We start from the raw sequence: 22294 nt of genomic DNA, 5'->3' as shown, positions 1-22294 counted from the left end.
GACCTGTGTTGACCCCAGACCTTCTTAGATATGTAAATCTTACCCAACAAATAGTCAGTTCTACCTCTTATAGAGAACCAACATCAAGAGTGTTGGGTCTCCTGACTGCCTACTGGACCTAATGGAGAAGCCTCCCCCCAACAGCCAGTATTTCAAAAAGAACGTACCAACCCACCTAGCATACAAATGTTATTGAAGTATTGTTTACAGAAACTAATGAGCATTGAATATGAGTACAAAAATAGAATTGCCCTTCGAAATATTAAAGAACTGTTTTACACTGCTTTTTATTATGTCATGATTGATATGCTCCAGAAATCCCGGAAAAAGACTGATAAGAACCCATGTAGAATATGAGCTGAACTGTATATATAGGAACAGATTAACATTAAAAGTATTGAGAATGAAAAGAATGTTCAGAAATATTGTACTAACTTTCGTGACCGGTGGAAAAATAGGCATTCTGAAAGATTGCTAATGCAGAAACTAACATTAGTCAACTTGTTGACTATAGATCCCCAAGTGTGATTCTTGTTATGTAAATAGCTGTACTATTTTAGAATGAATGCAATTTGGAAACTGAGTTGCAAATGGTTGCCCAGTTTTTCTTTTTTTGTTACTCTTGAAAACAAAACAAAAATCAAATGTGCTTCCATTAAAACTATAGCTTGACATATGTGATATGGTTCACAGGATGATGGCACAAGAAACTACACAGGGGTGGTGCATGTTGAAAAAGAAACCACTTCCCTAGGAAAAAATGTATTTATCTGAAAGGTGCTGTTTAGATAAACATCTAAAATAAACCTTGCATCATGAACAGTCTGGAAATCAAAAATCTGATTTAATCTCAATGATTTAGTAGCCAGATCAAGATGTTCTAGAATGGTTGCTTATATTATGCTAGGGTTTTTACGCACCTCAAGATTTGCAGTCAGTACAATCAAGACAGAGTATTGCTTGGAATAAACTTTCAGGAACATCAACATCTCCAATAAAAATTTAAAAAACGACTAAGGTTTGTGGTTCCATCCGATTGAACCAGTATTTTTCATTGCTCTTCTCCCATTACTTGATTAAGTTAAGTGGTTAAACAGAAAACAAATACTTGTGTTCGTCAATTAGGGGCCATATTAAGAACTTCAAGATTTCACTGTAAGAAAGACTGAGGTGACAGAATAAGCAGCCTTATCTAAGAGAATACTATCACAGCTCAGAATGTGGTGCTGGCTGTTTTTCAAACGATGGTATAAGAATTTTGGTTTGGCAGACTTTAGCCAACTCGTATATCTGCAATAACCTATTTAGTATCTCTATAGCCCAAGACATTCCTTTCTTTGGTTTTCCCAAGGAAGCAAAGTGAAAAATCATGCAAGATCATTTTTCCTAGGTGCACCATGATAAGGGCTGAAATATCATTCATATCTACTACAGAACAAAAGCCACCTTGTCATACAATCGGCCAAAGCTACCATGAGATCTTGTGGCTGGAGCGTCTCATAGGAGTTAGTGCGGCGTTCGTTGGTCAGGTCAGAATGACTGATTTACCATCCAGAGGGTTCTGAAACGAACTGCTTTTAATCTATGTCCTTTTACAATATTAACAGATTCTATAAAGCACGATAGGAGGGCACTGTAAATTAGTAGCATAAATGAGTGGGAACAAACAGCCCTTCAGATAAGGGGTGTATCAGCCACTTTTAATCCCTAAAATTTGGAAAATACTCAGAGAAGAAAAACTGGAATTAAAAATACTCAGATCATAAAAATAGGAAGCAGATACATAGGAACATGACCCCCTGTTTTCACCCACACAGTTCCATGGATACGTTTGGGCCAGTAGAAAACATAGTGCCATAGGAAGAAACTATTACTACCCTGATCTAAGTTCATTAATAACTTACCCTGATCTAAGTTCATTAATAACTAGGTGTAAATAAATATTACAATAACATTTGTTTTACAGTCAAAGCATATTTTTGCTTGCTTATAGAATACTCCCAGTGGGAATGGGACTTGCTCTCACGCCCTCAAAAATAATTGTATTCCCAACTTTAAAAAATAGGGAGTAAAATACGGAATTCAAAAATATTATCTGGAGCACTGGGAACAAACGCCCATTTTCCATTTGTACCTTCAACACCAACAACGGAATAAGTAACTTGTGTGCTCTATAGAGGATCTTAACCAAAATGGAAGGGTCACTTCACTAATGTACTGTGACTACTGTGAAATTCCGACACTGGTATTAGGCTCCAAGGACAAATTAGCCATGTGTAGTGGTTAGGCCACAAATGCACTTAAATAAAGGCTGAATAGGAACCTCAATATCACTCCTACCACAGTAGCGCCCAACCACTCAGAATAGGTTCCCACAATTGAGGTCTGTGCAAGAAGATGGCTACTTATCTTTTGAGTTAGATCAATTCCTAGAACTACTAAGCGGACAAAGAATGTGTTCTGCAAAAATGCTAATCACTCAATTGGTGTGTACAAATGTAGAAGCTGTATTGAGGCTCTGTTTATTCTGATTTAAGGAACAGGGCAACCATTTTTTCTTCAATTACCTCTTAATTCATTCTGGTACTTCAGTGTTAAGTGAAACAATACCTGCAAGAATATGGCTTTTTAAAAATGTTTACAAATTCACAGGTATGTTTTTCAGAGGAAACAGCTAGTTTACGGTCAGTAACAGCGTACTAGTTTCAGACTTTGCTAGGGATGTGTTCTTTTGATTGCTTTATTGGTCGAAACAGGGACACAGACAACCTGACCAGCAGACACAAACGGGTAACTCTGGTATTCACAGAGAGGATACATTTTGGAATCTCATACTTAGGAATTATCAAAGGAGGTGCTCTGGTACTAGGGCAGAGATCAAGGCAGGCTTTCAGGTTAGCACATGGGCACAGAAATGTCTTCAGATACTCACATGTCTTCAGGCGAGATGCCCGCTCCAACTCTGGACTTCTCCTGTTCTGTTTCATCCTCTGCACTCTTTCTCGCAGCTCCTTCCTCCGAGAAGGTGGATTGTATGGGAGGCCAATGTCTATCTTCGTCTCTGTGTCTAGGAGCAGAAAGATCAGCAATCAAAACGTAAATCACCTTACTTCGGAAATCTGCAGGATGGGGATGAGCCCCTACAAAATAGAGATGATATGATATGGCATTTGTAACGCGCCTATACACAAGTGTTTCAAGATAAAAAGTAAGAGGGGTGGGAGGCAAACATCTGGAGCTTTAAAATAAGCAGTGACAAATGGGACATCCTACTAACCAGACAATTTACTAACCAGACAATGTACCACCTCATAACTCCAGGTCCTTACCATACACCTGCGCACCTTAATGTTATACTTGCATTAGACTGATTACCTACTTGGCCAACACCCATAACCTACTTCAACAACTTCCACTCAGCCACCTCTCCTACATCCACTAAATAGACATCTGCACACCTTCTCACATGAGATGCACTGCACTTGCCCATTCCTGTACATTAACTAATCCTGCACAAAGCACTACAGCCACACAAGTTTGTATACTTCCATACTTCAACTACATTCTACTCTACTGACATTCTTACTTTTCAATACAATAGCATCTTCTTATACCATTTGGACTACTCCCATTATCTTTTCTAGACTATCTGCACTACACCAGCTAATCTTAACATTCTTTTTAAGTGCACAGTCACACACATTCCTATAGCATCTTCTCTGCATCCATATGAAAGTACTACTCAGACTAATCCTTTTATACTGAAAGCACCATTCATGCATACATTCCATCACCTGCACTATTGACGCAAGCAAACCTTCATATACTGTTTGCACTTAACACCCCTCATAAGACATCTGTGCTATACCCGCTCATCTACCTAAAACTATTTGCGCTACTACCCCTCACCTTCACATTAGTAATTACAATGTCCAAAAAAGCGCATTGGCAAAAGCAGTGGCTATTCACCTTATGGGCCGTTTCAAGGACAGTATTGCTTCATTTCCAGAGACTAGGCATCCCACCGCTGGCATCCCGACAGCCAGCAAAGTGCTGCATAGCAAATGGCTAGGTCTGTTTGAGTGTGGTAAGTCACAAAAGCACAGTCTTTACCATACAACATTCAGACTATGTATACTCGGACTCAAAGCAAAGAACTGCAATGCAAGTGGTTACCATACTGCTGTGCAGTATCTACTGTCCTTTTGTGGTCAATTTGCTTTATATTGCTAATAAACTTATGAAAGTCCCTACATTGCACATAAAATGTAGGGGCTTGCATAAGGTTATTAGAAATAACTTGTTAACTGCAGGCCTCAAACCTTTGCACTTGATACTACCTACTGGTGAGTCGGCAAATGAGAACTTGTGTGCTGTCTGCATGTGGAGAACAGAGAGGGGTAAGTGACTTTATGCTTGGCTAGGCACTTTAAAATATTCCCCCTTGAAGCTGCATTTAAGAAACGTACAACTAGCCCCAAAGTCTCTGTATTTTATGTGCATTAATAACTGCATTTAATAATCTGCATCTGGCCATAAGACTATTTCACATAGAATTCAAATGGCCTAATCCACCCAGCATCCATCAGGCAGGAGATGCATGGGTCTCTTAGCCATTAAACCCCTACTCACTACCCCACTCCCAACTCCACTGACGATGATAGAATCCGCTTCCCCTTCACCATGGTCGTTGGCAGCTCTCCAGCCTTGAACAATTGCTAGGACATCAACAAACCTAGGTAGATTAGCATTAAAAACGGTAGAAAAACAAAGCTTGCAGGAAAACTCCAATACCCCTTTCAGAGATAGCTATTGGGTGGCTATCCAAAAGGAATGAGTGGCAGACCTACTTGTGTATACTAATGATACAGGCAAGTGGATGTTCACCCTTAAGACATTCCACAAGCAAAAACTCAACAACCAACATTACATTCAGATGGGAAACCACTATCCCTAACCTGCCAACCACAAAAAAGAAATCATGTTCAATGTCTACGACAGAACGAGTATTAGGACACAGTATTAGGACACAGCTGCAGCCTACAGAGACCCCGATCCCCCCCTTCAGAAGAACCAGCCCAATTAGAGGCTACAACAGCGGGAACCCTACCTTAGGTACCAATATTAGTAGTCTAAATGGGACTCCCAAGCACACACCTACGAATACCAGTTTCCAATACTTACCTGCCCTAGCATTCAAATGACCACAGAACACAATACCTATCCTTAAGGCACGCCCTGCAAATCCCCCTAGCCCTCCAAGTATCTTAAAAGCCCAACTGTTTTATCACACTCACCACCTTTACTGCTAGTCAAACTACAAAAAATGCAGCTATGCAAATGCCATCCAACGTTCAACTTATTGTTGAGGACCATCCTATTAATCTCTTGGGCATAATGGAGACTTGATTAAAGGATAATTTCACAACTAAACTGGACTCACTTCTCCCAGTAAAGAATAAGATCCTAGCCAACAATAATGCAAATGGACCTAGCGGAAATAGTATTCCCGATAACCTTATTTTGGTACGACCCTCAATACTACTCACAAAGCCAATACTCAATATATAACCTGTAAATGTGTAATCTGCTGTAACAATGTTACATGCATAGGGGCTTACCCACCACCAGGCTATAAAGCAGCCTTCACATAGGTCTGGGCCAATATCCTTAATAATACATGGAAACATCAGATAAGATATTCATACATGGGGTCATTAGTCTTTGGCTGGACTCTCCCATACACAAAATTCCCAACCAATTTAAATCAATTGTGGAATGGAGGAGTTGGAGGAGAGCAAATACAATGGTTGACTATGCTCTGCATCAACTCAAACCTTTTAATTAATCCTGCAAACACTAGGATCTGAAAAACCTCAACCCTGGAAAATTGAACACTGGTGGGCCAAGCACAGAGGGAGCCGAACCTGGACTGCAGAGAAAGAGGATGGAAAGCGCATTCTAGCACAGCCTCCACCGCCCCACCTTACCCCAGAGACCGCGCAGCTTGATCCACAACAGAAGAGACTGCTGGAGGCAATCTGGCAATTTGGAAACACTGCTGTAAACTGGTACATCACAAACGATCTATAACATTTAAAAAAATGTTTTGTTCTCTGAAATTCCATTTCTTAACCTCATGCATGAAAACCTTGAATCTAAGAAAATAATGTTACCCACGCCTTCTAGTGGTGCCTGGATTCTGGCGTGAAATCCCATGTTTAGGGGCTGAAAGGAGAACATGTTATATTCAGATAAACCTAGAGCAACTGCTCGCTCATCATGTAGTACAAGGAACGAGTACCCAGTGGCAATTCATCAAAATAAGGACCAGTGATCAGACAGAACTTTACATAGTCAGAACGTTTTTTACTTTTGAAAAGGCAAACACCATTTTGAGTAGGCTGTGTCCAAGGGGTGGAGTGCTGCTGCCGGCACAGGAGTTCTGGGCAGATCAACGCCCAAACAAGCCCTTGCTCTGTATGGGCTAATTCAGACTGCCTATCTCCATTCGCAATGCCCAGGCACTCTTTTTCCAATGATTATTCCCCTCTGTGACTTAATTCTACATTGTCCCCTTTCAGTACGTATCACAATCATGCGGACAACACTTTAGTGACCACAACACAGCCAAACATGGCAGACAGCTGACCAAAATCTAGCTGTGCAGTGGCTTAAGCCTACCTTGATCTTGTAGCAGGTACTCTTTGTATGTTCGCCACCACCGTGGCTTTTTGCCCTCTTCTTCGGCCAGCTTGTAGTACCGGGTGTAGCTTCTGTATTTCTCCAGAGCCTCAATGTTATTTTCATCAATACCTTCATTGGGCATCGGCCCCAAGGGAGGTGTTCGTTTGCAAAGTACCACTGGAAGATAAAAAGCCCACAAGAAGACAGTTACAGAAGCACTTGGGACACAGCAAAGTAGGACTGGCATCCCATGATTTAGAAACAAGCCTCTTGTATTGCAGACCCAAGATCACAAAGAGAATGAAGGCAGAACATATGATAGTGTTTCTCTTCTGTTCACAGCCGGCAAAGGAAAGTTCGAGTGCAGTCTTACTTAAAGGGGACAGACATGCCCACTGTGAGGGAAGCAAGGCCCATCTAACAGGCAATTCTTTTGAATGAGATTTCTTCAAAAGTGAAAACTGAAGCACCTCAAAACACTTGTGCGAATTTAGTGCATGGGTAAAGTGCTGCATTGAGAACACTAGGCCTTAAAGCTTTCCAGAGCAGAGCAAATAAAACGTATCCAAGGAGACCACCATACAAACACATATTTTGGAAACGCCTGGAGATACCCTGTCAGTGAGTAAGAAGAGGAGTGGGGAAAAAGAAGGTCTATGAGAAGCAGGAAGTGTCCAGAGTTGGGTACTGTAGTCATAGTGGCAGCAGGGTCTTTCAAGGGAGAACCAATATGTGTTATACAAAGACACACCAGGGCGCAGGCAGGATATCTAACCCTTACTTCAGGGCTTCTAGGACAATGGCAAAAACAAGGTTCTGTTCCCTGTGTACCATATGCTTTCCAAATAACTTATCGGGGCCAAGAGCATGAAGGCCTCACTATAGCAGCCGCCTAGGCAGCTTAGGCCTAGCATAAATGATCTGCCTCCATCAAGACCTTTTTCTGAGCTTGTCAGTGGAACTATAAAAGTAATATGGATATGGCAATTTGTCTGGTTTGTTTTATGTGGTTTTTTTTTTACAAGTGGGGATTTGCTTCAGATCTAATATTTTCATAAGATTTATGGAGTGTGCCCCGGCAAAGATGGGAACCTGTGCTTGCAGGTTAGGCGCAGATACCTGCCGTTTGCATGTAGGTTTGTGAATCTAAGGCAGGAAAGAGGGGGCTTTGTGAGAAAGAGGTCAATCTCACACTAATGGCATGGAGCTGATTCCTTGGTATGGCAGCTGGACATGCTTTCCTGGATTGGTGCATTAAGTAAAATGAATTATTGAGGTCCTTCTTAACCAGCCTTTCATAACGTTCTCGGTCATTTGTGCAACTTCGAGTATTGAAATCATTGCAAGATTAAAGTTAAGAGATTAAACTGCATACCAACCGGGAAAGGGCGACATGCCAGTGGAATTTGCTGTACCCAACTCGAGATTTGAGTAGAGATTCGATTTTATACCCGTCTTCATTCATGAACAAGATTAATAAGTGAATAACCATCTACAAAAGGTTTCAACTCCCATATGTCCGGAAGCTTGGCTGCATTTCATAGGTTACCACATTCGGAGCATAGATCACAGACAAGATTACAACCTATCCCCAGTGGGAGCACCCCTCCTCCCGCCCCCATTGACAAACACTGATCAATGCTCTTTCCCATCAAAAGCTAGAGGCAACATATTGGTAGCTGTGTGTAGGCGCCGGCCGTTTCTGTGCAGCTCCTATTCAGGCACACCCGGTTGGCTGCGGCCAACAGGGCGCCGTCCACGCCTGTATAGCACTGCTAACAGTAATATCCTGGCACAGATATATCCCAAATATTACTGATTTCTTAAATAGATTATCAGCGCCAGCACTAAAAAATGCAATGCTTTGGGTGACAGTATATTTAAGCCAAACACCACACGCCCAGTATATGTAACTGTAAATGGTACCATGTACTGAAGGTATAGTATATGGCTTAAAAATACTGTCACCCAAACCACTGCATTTATTAGATTTTATCGAAAGCAGGTTTTCTCTCATGTGCACCGATTTGACAGTAGAAATCCACTTTGGAGTAGCAAGACCATTGATCTATGGCTACCAGAACATATTTGTCGGTATTCTAGTTCCAAAGTCCATGCTAAGAGAAGCCCATAGTCTGTTGCTTGTAGGAGGAGACTTAGGAGAGGACATTTCACTGGGGCTCCTTGCTCCACCTTTGCTTCTTTTCCTTCAGCTAGCCGGAGGGTGCCTGGTGTACCTTATGCGCTAGTTCTAACATTTCAGGATGTGGGGCGAGGTCTTCATGATGCAGACATCCCTTAGAAGTCCGTATAGCGAGATCAAAAGCTCATTCCTGATTTTTCACAAGCTTTGCAGAATTGCCATGGCCTTTTCTGTACTCTCCTCCTGAAGTTGCAGAAGATCCCTTCTAGGTACCCATTTACAGCCTCTTACAGCAGTAACTCCTAGATTTGAAATTGATAGAGGGACAACCGCTCGAGGACCATGCAAATGTGGTTGTCAGCAGCAAGGTCCTCGATGTCTCGCTCCCGTGTCGTGGCATGTGGGTACCGTGACAAATGGTCAGCTGCGTGGTTGCTCCCTGATCTGCAAATAAATCACATTCTATTACTGTATTTTATTAATTGTATACCTGCAAAAGCCATTTTTTGCACCCGTGCAGGGCTTGGGGTGGGATGTAGTGCAGATCCAGACATTATGGGTACTAACTGCTTGTGATCCGTCACAATGACCACTGGTTTCCATAAAATGACAGTGTTTACAACCCCCAAATGACAGCCAATGCCCCCTGCTCTGTGAGGGGATGCCTCTGCCGAGCCCCAGATAGGGCCCTATTTGCACAGTCAATAGGATACACCTCACCATTGTAACCATTGTGGCCATTCTGCATTCTAACAGCGCTCAATCCAAACATACAGGCCTCCACAATGATTTCTTCTAAGCGAGGTGCAGGGTTGAAGAATACCACCGTGGCAACAGCAGTTAAAGCCGCCTTGATGTCTGAAATGCAGCCTCCTCTAGTGCAGTCCACTCCCAAAAAAAGCCCTTTCTGGTGAGGTTGCATAAATGTTTTGAAAGGCTGGCCTCCTACTTGATGAAACTTCCACAATAGGTAACCAGTCTGCCGCCTCGGTAACAACGACTGTGCGCTCTCCTCAGAGAGGTGGCGCAGTCTGCTGTTAAAAATTGAGAGCAAGTTGGGCAATCTCGCCACCTATGAAGCAGGGGAATCTGCATAGGGCATGATCTTCTGAGAAGCCTTTCTTAAAGAGATGACGAAGTTCGCGGGAACTTATTTGGCTTTGGAGAAAGCACGATCGTCAATATGAAAGATTTTCCCCAGGTGAGTTTTTGCCGGGACCAGGTCAGTATAAGAGGCTGCGCGGCCAGGCGATTCAGCTCTGCGAGACTGCCTCAGGGACCCAGAGCGCAGTACTAGGAATCGAGACAACGGGACATCTTTCTCCCCAGTAGAGGAAGGAACTCGAAAGGGCGCAGAGGCCAGAGCAGTTACAGACAGCTAAGTGTGGTAAGCGGGGTGTGCGAAAGGTATCCCAAGGTATGGGGGTTCGGGGGACAGAACTGTTTATGGCCAAATGGCGTGTGCTCTCACGCGACTATTGGGTTTTGGAGGCAGCGACAGGTTTCAGGCTACAGTTCGCCAGACAAGCTCGGGCTCCCCCATTGCATATGGCAAGAGGAAAGAAAGCTTTTGCAGACAGAGTTACTGAGTCTAGTAGACAAAGGGGCGATAGAAAAGCGTTTGCAGGACTTTTCTGAATTCTACAGCAATATGCTCTTGGTCCACAGAAAAGGGATGTCAAGGACAATGATTAACTTAAAAGCGCTCAAAGGCTAGTTAGTTTACAGGCATTTCAAGATGGGGGGGATACACTTCCCCAGAGATATACTCAGGAAAGCAGGATGTTAGCAAGGCTAGACTTGAAGGACATATCGGACGATTCCAATTGCGCCGGAACACTGGCAATTCCTAGGATTCCGGTGGGGAGGGCAGAGTTGGCAGTTAAAGTGCCTTCCATTCCGGCTAGCCCCGCCGCCTTGGGCATTCAACAAGGTGATGAGGCCAGTGGCCGTAGCGATAAGAGAGGGATCAGGATAATGGTATACCTGGACATCCTGATACTAGCTCATGACAAAGTAGCGCTGGTAGACCAAGTTCAATGGGTGATTGCTTTGCTGACATACTCAGGTTTCCTGATTAATTCGGAGTCAACGGATGGAGGTTTCTGGTGTTCGTGATAGACACCAGGAAGGCTACGTTGGAACTGCCCACTCAGAAGATGAGCGCGATCAAGAAGAAATTGAGGAGGAGTTCTTAAGAGGAAGCATATCTTGCTTCAGCGTCTAGCCAGAGTAGTGGGACGGTTAGCTTCTTCAATTCAGGCTATATTCCCAGGGCCAATACACTACAGAGCATTGCAGAGACTAAAGTACAGGCACCTGCAGGGCGGTGTGCGTTACCACCAGTTAGTCCCCTTGGACGAAGACCGAGTTGAGATGGGGGTTGTAGAACATGGAGGCCTGGAACAGCAGAGCCATTTTCGGAGATGTTCCAGAGTCGATGATCGATTCAGACGCAAGTAGGTCCGGTTGGGGCACAAGGTGCAGCCATCTGAAAACAGGGGGCAAGTGGTCAGGGGACAAACTGAACCTCCAGAGGACAAACTGAACCTCCACATCAACTGTTTGGAACTGTTAGCAGGGTCCGTTTCTTGCCAGAGAGCAAATTTCTGCATTCTGCTCATGATGGACAACATCTCAGCAGTACGGTATATAAACCGCATCTGGGGCACACGCTCCAAGATGTTGGTGGAACTGGCGAAGGACTTCTGGCATTACTGTCTGGAGAAGAGGATAGCAGTAGTCGCGGAGCATCTCCCCGGGAGCCAGAACGTAGTTGCAGACTGGAACTCCTGTTACCTGGAGGACACCAGCTATAGTACGTTAAACAGTGCAGTGTTCTCACAGTTGCAGAAGGGCTCTAGGCATGTATCTCTACACCTACGGGTTGAACGCTCGGGCGCCCAGATATTTCAGTTGGAGGTTGGACCCTGGGGTGCTAAGCACCGACTCTTTCCTACACAGCTGGACTGGGTCGGTACCTAACAACTTTCTCCAGTTTACTATGCTAGGCTGGGCGTTTGTGAAAGTCCACAGGGAGAGAGCGGAGACATTAGTAGTGGTGCCGCTGTGGAAATCCCAGGTTGGTTTCCAGTTTTGTGGAACTTATTGGGGTTTTCCGAGGACCATTCCCTTTCAGCAGCATCTGTTGCTGAACTTGTGAGGTGAGGAACACCCGCTAGTACTAGCTGGGTGTCTGCAGTTCTTAGCATGCAGAGTTTCGGGCAAAGATGGGATTTGCCGGGGCTATCGGGAGTCACTGCTGAGTGTACTAGAGACTCTTGGGCTCCCTCCACGCTTAGGAGTTATGGTGCCACATGGTACAAATGGGAGGACTGCTGCAGTCAGCAGAGTGCTCATCCGTTTCTGCACCTTTAGTCACCAGAAAGTGGACGATTTAGCGGTTGGAGACCATCCAGCCGTAGTCAGGCTACTGCGGGGAGTGAAGCTCTGCAGGCAGCCTTCAACAAAATATTTGGTCCTCTGGGATGCTGAGGTAGTGTTTCGACTGCTAAGCAATTGCCAGGGAACCAAGGTTTGTCAGTGCACAGATTGTCGGGCAAGCTGGCTATGTTGCTTTGTTTAGTGTCATGTAGGAGAGTGGCAGATGTCAAAGCATTGAAAATAGGAAGAGCTATCTGAAGGAGTGGCATTCAACACTGCGAAATGAACGAAGGGCGGACGTCTGATATTGTACCCGTACTTCCCTAGCGTGCCGAGGTTGTGTGGCTCAGGGCTTTAAGGATTATGATAAAAGCCACAGAGAATTTCAGGCCGGCAGGGGTGCATCAGCTGTAGATTGCTAGAAGAAAGCCATTTTATGTAGTAGCGTCTGCCAACATAGCCAGATGGGTTAGAGAGGTTATGCATCTGGCAGGCATTGATTTAGGGATTTTTGGGGCCTATTCAGTGAGGGGTGCCATGGTCTTGAAAGCTTTCTCAGTTGGGGCTTCTCTGCAGGATATTTTGAAATCAGCTGACTAGCCTACAGTGGGTACCTTTAAGACCCATTTTAAACCAGTTTCGTCTGTGGCTATGGTGGTCTTGTTGAACCAGCAAAATGCTTGCCTGTGGTCTTGACATAGGATGAAGATTACCCAGGTTTACAGCGCAGCGAGACATGATTCTATTAAAAAGACACAGAGGCAAGCATTATCTCACCCAAGATACGCAGGGAGTGGGAATGTTGTATGCACTTATGGAAAGATGCTGTTGACGTATCCCGTCCCTTACAGTTTGTATGTTTTCTTTGTTCATGGGAGACTTATCATAAGAATGGTTAGAGAGGGCTACAGAGATGGTGTGCGGTTGCAGAAGCCAGCCAAGTTGGGTTGTCCGTTACAGTTACATAGTTTCCTCGAGGTATTGAATCATTGTTTCGTAGTGAGGATTTCATGGGATCATGAGTTGTGTTGGATTGGTCTAGCATCCAGATCATCAAAAGAAACAGGAAAGGGCCCAGACAGGACTTGACATAAGGGATAGATGAGTCTGAATTGGTTGATTTGGAAGTGGACAAAACTACTTGAACACAATGGATTTATGGGGATTTGTAGTCGCTTATGTTGAAAGTGTTGTTCAGTTACTGTTGTGCGTTTAAAGAATATATATATATATAATATTGGAAAGGCTAAAGAGTAAGCAGTAAAGAGCTTAAGCATAATGCTCGCCTCCGTGTCTGTAATAGAATCAAGACTCTCCACTGTAAGCCTGGGTAATCTTCATTACTCCATGGCAATTTACAACACTGAAATCTGTTTCACATACAAAATGTATTTAATAAAGATTCCATGTTTGGGCGTTGGGGGGGTGCAGGGGATCATGGAGTGATCCCTGGATTAAACGTCTCAATCAATCTGTGAAATTGGTAGTCCTGCTCGATCTTTTGTTTTTTAAATGATCAAATCTGTAATAATACACAGTACAGATTGAACGTCTCCACTAAGTGTGGCTCATACCTGTTTCACATGTACGCGGCTAGTGTGGTCTGCTTCATGTGCTTCTTCAAAGCCTCATTAAGGCCAGTAAAAATTGAACAGAAATACAAATCCACATCAAAGTCCATTTATTTTCTTGCGTTCATGACCTACGTCAGCGAGAAGTGTGTCTTCCATTGGTGGTAGAGAATGATTGGAGTTTGCTCAGCAGCTTGAAATGTTAGTAGGATATCGTGTTGATGGAGTCCCCCCATGTGAATCAGTACAGGTGCGTATTTGGCATATGGAACATTTCCGCTGTCTGCTGCGTTTTCACCCTGCTTAGATGAAGAAATCTTTATTTCCTTCTTGCAATCGTTTCTCTTGTTCATCTCATGTTGATCTTTGCCACTTTGGCCCTTTCCACACCATCGGCCATGCCTCAGTATAGCAGGGTACCTTCAGAATAGTCACACGCATGCAGCGAGTGAGTCAATGACTCGGATTTTCTTAGTATTCTTGGCAACCGAGATCTGGAATTTGTGAGGCTACTCACTTCCTCTGCCTTCATTGACTTTGAAGCAATGTCCATGAGGGACACCCTTTCCGTGGCGAACTCAAGGGAGGCCCTTTGCTTCAGTTTTCTTCTCGGGGCAATAGCTGGCTCCCACAGTATTTGTTGGCACAGTTTTACTCGATAGCATCCCCGTATCACTCGAGCATAAAATTAGCTTTACTCATTTAGCTAAATGCAAGTGAATGACAATTGCCACAAACAGGCGTGACGGGAGTCGAATAGTTAATTTGCTGTTCATTTGGTATTCTGTAGCCGAAAACGTTCATAATCGTCATTAACCATTGGGCTAAAATAGTATTCTAGAGCTGTTTTGGGCGCCTTTATGAGCCGTTAGACATGGTCAAAGTCTTAAAGACGTTATGTACCACTGGGCCTGCCATATACAGTAGTATGGATCGCTTGGCCGCAGCATCATTTTCCCTGGTGGTTGCAATGTAAATCTGTAATCGTTCAGCCCCAAACACCCAGCCCAGACCTTGGGTTAAAGAGGCTGCTATTACATCAGAGTACCGGCACTTCTTTTATTTGAAAGGTACTACAGGCACTTCTCGACAGTAAACAGATACTCTAGGATAGTGAGTGTCAGCACTTTTGTATTCCCATTTCAAGGACTGCTTACCACGAGTCCTGGAAACATTACATCCATATCTGCCCACATTGATTTTTCAAACATGTTCAGTACAAACACACCAGGCAGACCTACTGCCACCGCACACAGAGTACTTTTATTGGATGATAAGCCCCAAAATCAGCAAGAAAAATAACTATACAGCACACCAGAGAAATGATGCTCACACAGGGGCCCAAACATGCTGGCTGCCCCCCCTCCCCCCTTTGCTCGGAGCGAAAACAGCCTAAAGCACCCGTGGGTGCATATACATTACAATGGCGACAAAGAAAAGGTTAATAGCCGCCGACTATCATGCTTTGGCCAGCAAGCAAGGAGCCTGAAACACTAAATGGCCACTGAAAAGCTACAATGCATTCGTTGTCACTTGTCAGCAAGGTGTGATGTGGAGGAATCAGTGTTAAAGAGTAGATGACACTTCTGTATAACCTGAGAGAAGCTATCGCTGAAAGGGCTGCAGCAAACGCAGTTTGTAAGGTGAGCGCTGCAAAAGCACACAAGTAAAGCCATCTGAACAAAATATATAAAGGAATGTATTGCCTTGTTAACGACTTCTGGCTGGCAACATGGGGGCAGTTGCAGGGGCTCCCTAAGGATCAAGGCCCCTTTCTTTTGAAAAGATTGAAAGGCCACGACACCGTCCCTACCTGTTCTGCTAGGACGGGGAAAGAAGTGGGAACGGTAAGGAGGGGGGCATGGACGCCACTGTGTGTAATTCTTAAGAATGCAATGAAGTCACCACAATAACGAAACAAAACACACAAAGCCGTCCTTGCCAACACCACATGGCAGCTACCACCAAAAAAAAAAAAGAACACCTACACTCAGTGAACAGTGTCAACTGAGAGGAAGCTGACAACACATCATAGCTCTCTTACTCTTTCTCCCGCTCAGCCCTAATAATTTACCCCCCCTCAATCTTCCCTTGCTTTACAGATCCGCCAGAGCGCTAAGAAACCACACGTGGCAACCGTGCGCGGTGTAAGAACATTTAACATAACCGTTACTATTTCCTTATTGCTTCAAACAGAACATTTGCAGTGACTCAGTCAGCAGTGCAGCAATAATGTGCTTGCCTGATGCTGCTGGAGGTCGTGGGCCTCGTGGCGGGTGTGCGCTGGCTAATCCCGCTTTGGAAGGGGTGGGAGGAAGCTGGCTACTCACTCCTCCCACTGAAAGAATCAGATTCATCCGCCCCCTGCTGCAGCTGCTTCACACCGTGCCGAGCTCCTGTGAACTCCAGCCGGATTGGTGTGACATCCCAAATGTCTGGCAGCCCCTGGTCTTCGGCTCATCGCCGATTGGCTGCATTAAGCCTTAGCACCGCCTCTGAGCACCAGCCCCTCTCCCGAGCTGTTACAGACAAAAGCCGCAGAGTAGCGAGCGAGCTGCTTCCGTTGTTGAAATAGATGAACACCGTTTATTCTGAGAGAAAGCTTTGCATTAAAATACGAGGCTGCCTCTGAGGAAGCCTTTGATGTAGAGCTCTCTCTTAGAATAATAAACAGTGTTTAATCCATACCCACAACGGAACAAAGCTCGGCATTTCAGAAACTATAACCTGTCATTAAAATACAAGGCTTCGACTGAGGCAAGCCATTAATGACTCGTTAAAGTTGTCGAGCTGCGCTGCGTCAATGACAAGTGTTACAGCTTATAACGTGTTTCTTATGGCTCCCTATAGATTCTCGCCTAGTGGTGAAGAATATCCTATTGTCCAGTCAACAGAGCGCGCAATTCCATATGGTCTCATTCATACCCACAAACCGCCCGCCCCAATCTACTTTTTTGGTAACATTACTAGTAGCATATGGCATTTTAACACAAAAAAATAAAACTGCAGAATCATTACAGATACATGGAACTCATCTATTACAGCTCTGTTCAGGCCCTCTGGGGCAAAATACATACAAACCTAATTTGCACATGGATTGCACCAACAGAAATTACTTCGCAGAAAAGGACATCATAAGGAGCATCATCAGTCTTTCATACTCGGAGGCACCATGGAAGGGACTTTAGAATAAGTTGCCATAAGTAAGCCAAGTAGCATGATATATTAACACTTAAGCTTTGAAATGAATCATTTACAGAGCTGCAGATAAGACACAGTGTGATTACATGATCTGCCCAAGATCACACTCTTTGGTTAAATAGTGAAACCGGGATGTGGGCAATTTAAGCAACTGAACACAGGTTTAGTTTATATAGATATTTATTAAGGCTTCCTTTTGCATTTCATGTGCTTAAATAATACTTTATTTATAGCAATGCTTTGGAAGGAAAGCACATTACATAAGAAACAACCCTTTCATAATTACTTTTACACTATATACATCATCATTATAGAAATATGTTGAGCAATAAATGGCTTTAGTTTTATTCTCCCCATCCTGCATGCAAAGTCACAATAGCATCATGCAGATTAATGTGAACCTAACAAATCACCCCCTCCCCCCCCCCGGGTAAAGGCATAGTCATTATTTCCTAAAGCCTGCAGCATTATGCAATCTTCTCACTGCTGATCATTACATCCCATGCACATTTCTAAAGGGACAAAAGTTCCTGCTAATAGTACCCCCTCCCTCCCATCAGTGCCCAATGGCTCACATTGAAATGCTCTGTACGACACAGAGCAACTTGAGAGCCCCTCTGTTGCTGCCATTTGGAGCTCCTTGGGACATTGTCCTGTCAGAGGTTTTAGAAAGGGTAAGGTGTCCTGCTGCCAGGACAATGACTGTACTTAGAAGGAATTGCTCAGCACACATTGTCCTGCCAGCGAGACACCTTTCCCATTAGGCACCCTCATTGAGGTGCCGAACGGGAGAGGTGTCCACTGACAAAAGTTCTGGTCAGGCTCTCAAAAGAGCCTGTGTGGGGGCATTGGGGACAGCGTGCCCCCTCCCCCGCTCTGTACGCCACTGTGTCCAGTTGTTCTCCAGCAGCTCAAGATATGAAGCTTCACAGTCCGTGGTGCCACATCTATGAGTTTATGAACCACCCTTGTGCATTTCACCCATCCTCCTGATTGAGGGGCTTTAACACACCACACAAGACTTCCACCACCAGGTTCAACACTTTTTTTGTCAAAATGTTATATTCAAGAAAGAGTGTGAACAGTGATTTCAACAAAATGATAAATCCTCATAATATACTGCCACAGATTCCTTACATAAATCAAGAAATGCAACCTTTCAAATACAATTATCCATCAAAGAGGTACAAATAGAAACAACCACAAAGAGCAACACATAAGGAAAGCTGGTGGGTACAATGTGTGCCTGTGACAGACAGCAACAAGACGGAGCACACTGATACAAAGGATTAGCAATGCCAACTGTTTGGGCTTTTGTGTAGACATGGGAAAGACACTTGCAGGCACAGTCGTATTGGTATTAACTGCCCATTGATACTTGCAGGTGCAAAATGGTGTAAGTACCTGGGCATCTAAGCACTGCCCGGTAAATTCCCAATATTATACACAAGCCAACACTGTTGGCTTTGCCAATGCTTGTGCTTAACAGTACTTCAATGAAATAAAAACAGAGTGCTTATAAATCAAGTGGCTGAATGAGGACCTGGCTTCTGCATTTTTATTACACCAGTAGCGTGTTTACAGCACCAATTAAGTCTTCAAGCTGTGTGCCAAACAACATCTACAAGCTGTGTGGCCCTCATATGCCGACACCTAAAGGGTTTATGTCAAAGAGGCTGATACCTTAAAAGTAGGTACTGGGACAAGGAAGAGGAACATGGAGGTAATGTGCTTGAGAGATATGTGTAGAAATGAGCATTTCTACACAAAGTGGACTTCCTTATATAAAGCACATAGTCTTGTTATTATTAACAAAATACTGGATTATTCTTCATAAAGCATCTATGCTGCTAAGACACCCGGCTGGTGTGCATAGCGTAGTTCGCTCCACAAGCAGAAGCGTCCCAATGATATGACATTTATAATGTGCCTATACACAAGTGTTTCAAGGGGCGACAAGGCAAGGGATGGGGAACAGAGGGAAGACAAACTGCGATCTTACAAGGCCAGGTGATACTGAGATCACGCAGGTGCATGGGAGGGGGAGGTTGCGTGGGGGGGACTGCAGAGGGAGAGGGGGAAGGGGCAGTGCAGTACATAGGATAACAGTAAAATAAAGATAAATAAAAAGTATAAAGACAATACAAATAAAAATTGGGCCAGCTGGTGGCAAGTGCAAGGGTAAGGGCAGACATCGGGTGTCAAGTGCTGGTAGGGAGTTGTAGGGATGCAGAAACTGTCCCAGAGTGCAGGGGGGGCAGTGCAGGTGTGCAACTGGCGGGGAGTGGACCTGGGCACGAGATCAGAGGTAGCCAGGTAACCAGTGCAGTTTCAGTTTCAACCAGGAGATCAGCAGGGGAGAGGAGAGAAAGCAGAAGCAAAGAGGAAGGTCTTGAGGTGTTTCCGGAACCAGAGATGGTTCTCCTCAAGGTTCAAAGAAGCAGGGAGGCTGTTCCAGAGGGAGGCCCCAGCAGAAGAAAGATCTACCACCAACTCGTTGCTTGGAGAAGCGACTGACCCTGAGGGAGTTTGAGGCGGATGAGCGAAGAGCTTGAGAAGGAAGATATTTAGGAAGTGAGAGTTGAAGGTATTGAGGCCCCAGGCCCCAGAAGGCCTTGTGGACAATTCAGAGGGTTTTGAACTTAATCCTTGCCGATACTGGGAGCCAGTGCAGAGATTTCAGTCCTGGAGAGATACGATCCGTGGGCTTTAGGCCAAGGACAAGACTCACAGTCCGGTTCTGGATGAGTTGCAGAGGGCGGAGAGTAGAGGCAGGCAGATTTAGAAAGAGGCTGTTGCGGTAGTCCAGCCTAGAGAACCAGAGCTCTGGAGACATTGAGCTTCTGGTGGGAAGGAGAGGAAAGAAAGAATACCTCTGAGAAGGTGCAGCTGGTAGTGTGACATAGAGACGTCAGAGATGTGAGGAGAGAAGGAGAGTGTTGCAGCGCCCTGAGACACCCCCACACTCCTCCCAGCACCACGAGCGGTGTGCCCTTGTGGCGTGGACAGAGCGCAGCTCTACAGTATGCTGTGCAGAAACATAGACACAGTAGGTACCCCTTACAGCATCTGCAGGTAAAACACCCTCAATTCAGAATACGAGTGGGATACTGCTTTGGTGCAGAGGTGCAGCAGGCACGCATTGTTGAAAAGTGGATCCACATCCCCACCCTCCCACCCCCCAAAAAGGACATCTGTGGGTCCTGGGGTACAGGAGGCCCAACGCCTCCCTTTTGACAAAAGGAATGCAGCAGAATCCAAGCGAGCAGCATATTCCAAAACTGTGGTTTATTTCTGGCCAGCAAACACACAGGAATCCGTTCACATAGGGAAGTCCAGTCACTGCATGCAGAGCCTGGCTGCAAGCAGCAGCCTGCTGACATCACAACTTGGGTCAATTCCCAGGACATGTCCCATTCTGATTGGGTGCTGAGTGACTGGCCAAACACCTTTTGCCAAAAGAAATGCAGCAGAGTCCAAGCAAGCAGCATGTTCCAAAACTGGTTTATTTCTGGACAGCAAACACACAGGAATCTGTGCACAGAGGGAAGTCCATTCACTGTCAACAAAGCCTGGCTGCAAGCTCTTTTTCTAAGACACAGCAGCCTGCTGACATCACAACTTGGGTCAATTCCCAGGACATGTCCCATTCTGATTGGGTGCTGAGAGACTGGCCACATATAGCTCCCTTATAGAAACCCTTTTAATTGTTGTCAGGGGGCTGGCTTTGCCGTTTCCCCATTACCGAATTCTAAAAGTGTTGCATTGTGAGGGTCTTCCCATCGGTTTAGCTGATGTCCCAGCGCTGAGACATAACTCCCTCTCATCTCGAATGTATCTACCCAAGTAAAAGGTAACTGTTTTATTTCTACATCATAATTATGTGTGAATGAACACTGTTCGAGTGTGCTTGCTTTTCAAATGCAACATGCAGCTGTTCCCTGTCACAATGTTGTTGCAAATAATGTCTGGGCTTTTGCAAGCTCTTCTTTTCATTCTCATAGAAGAGTCTTTGGATGGCTGACAGAGCTACTGAGTCAAGTGCCCTGCCACCACACTCTGGGTCGAATTAGCTGTATTTTATGAGAATTATCAAAGCTTTCTGCGCTTGGTTCACTGCCGTTCAGAAGAAAAGAATTTTATCTTATTACAAGAAAAAGAGTTCAAACCAACAGGAGTAACAGGGGATACCAGGAATATCTGGGTACTGTGACCTGGCCTGGATAGAACCAAAATATTTATTTGAACATCAAAGGTCGGAGCACGGTTGTTTTTATGTGGCGAGTTCAGATGCAGTCTACCGATCTACATGATCACACTAACTTAACGACTCAATCAACACCTGTAAGGTGACGTGTCTCTCAAAAAACTGTATGCTGAGATGAAACAAATTCAATCCAACCCAGGGGACACTTAATCATGATTAAACATTTTTATTAACATATAAAAAAGTCATTGTAAAAGACTGAGCTCATAATTCTAAAAAACAGTCGCAAATATGTCCATCAATACATTCATTAGTTAGTCAATCCATCAAATTCATAATTGGACTAGTGCGATACATCATTTCCATCTAAAACCATCCCGCACCATACACCAACCATACTACATTCATACTCAAACACTTCATCAATTCACTCAATTATAACATAAAAAACAATCATGCTAAAACACAACAATACAGTTTCTTGTCCATTATCAATATGAGCCATGAATTTGTCATAGCTGGGCCACCGCTGATTATGCGATCTATTCCAGCTCCAACAAGTGTCAATTAAAACTGTTTACAAGTAACAGTACAATCCCAGACCCGACATGTTTCTTTCTGTACAAATCTTGTTCACCAGAAATTCTTCAAGGGCACTATGGTCCAGCGTGGTCAGAAGGAATGTAGATGGAAAAGAGAACGGGTAGACTACATCAACAAAACTCACCTAAATATAAACATAAAAACACACAATCAATCGAGCTCAATGCTTAAGTGTCTAGATTGATCATTACTACCACCGCACCACAAATGAACGGGGTGTAGAAAAAGGGTTATTAGTACCCATCGACTCCCTCTACCATTCTGGGGATCATAAGAACCGGGATTCGGAACCATGATTGATATACCATATTAATTGGTATATCTCACCAGCTACCACCATCACCAACACCACGTGACATGCCAAGACTTCCAGAACTATTAAGGCCGTCCCTCAAGGTAGAAGTGAAACCAACCACAACCCAGTTGTGTGTCATACGAGAAAAAGGAGAAAGCTATAACCAAAATAAATTCCACCGGACACTCACATTGAGTCTTCGG

General features: G+C 44.4%; 1 protein-coding gene across 2 annotated transcripts in view; it reads right to left on the bottom strand.

Moving 5' to 3' along the window:
• Window positions 1-22294, bottom strand: part of MRPL38 (mitochondrial ribosomal protein L38) — a 220218-nt gene that overhangs the window by 119233 nt on the left and 78691 nt on the right. For both annotated transcript variants that reach the window (XM_069654736.1, XM_069654737.1), the window contains 2 exons: window positions 6685-6864; window positions 2933-3067 (listed from right to left, as the gene is read on the bottom strand). In XM_069654736.1, the coding sequence (XP_069510837.1) occupies window positions 2933-3067; window positions 6685-6864 (315 nt within the window). The remainder of the gene's footprint in view (window positions 1-2932; window positions 3068-6684; window positions 6865-22294) is intronic.

This window comes from Ambystoma mexicanum, chromosome 3q (genome assembly GCF_040938575.1).
Source record: "Ambystoma mexicanum isolate Mex_15411 chromosome 3q, UKY_AmexF1_1, whole genome shotgun sequence".
NCBI classification, from domain to species: Eukaryota; Metazoa; Chordata; class Amphibia; order Caudata; family Ambystomatidae; genus Ambystoma; species Ambystoma mexicanum.
Note: the sequence above shows the minus strand (reverse complement) of the source record. Positions and strands in the feature narration are given on the sequence as shown.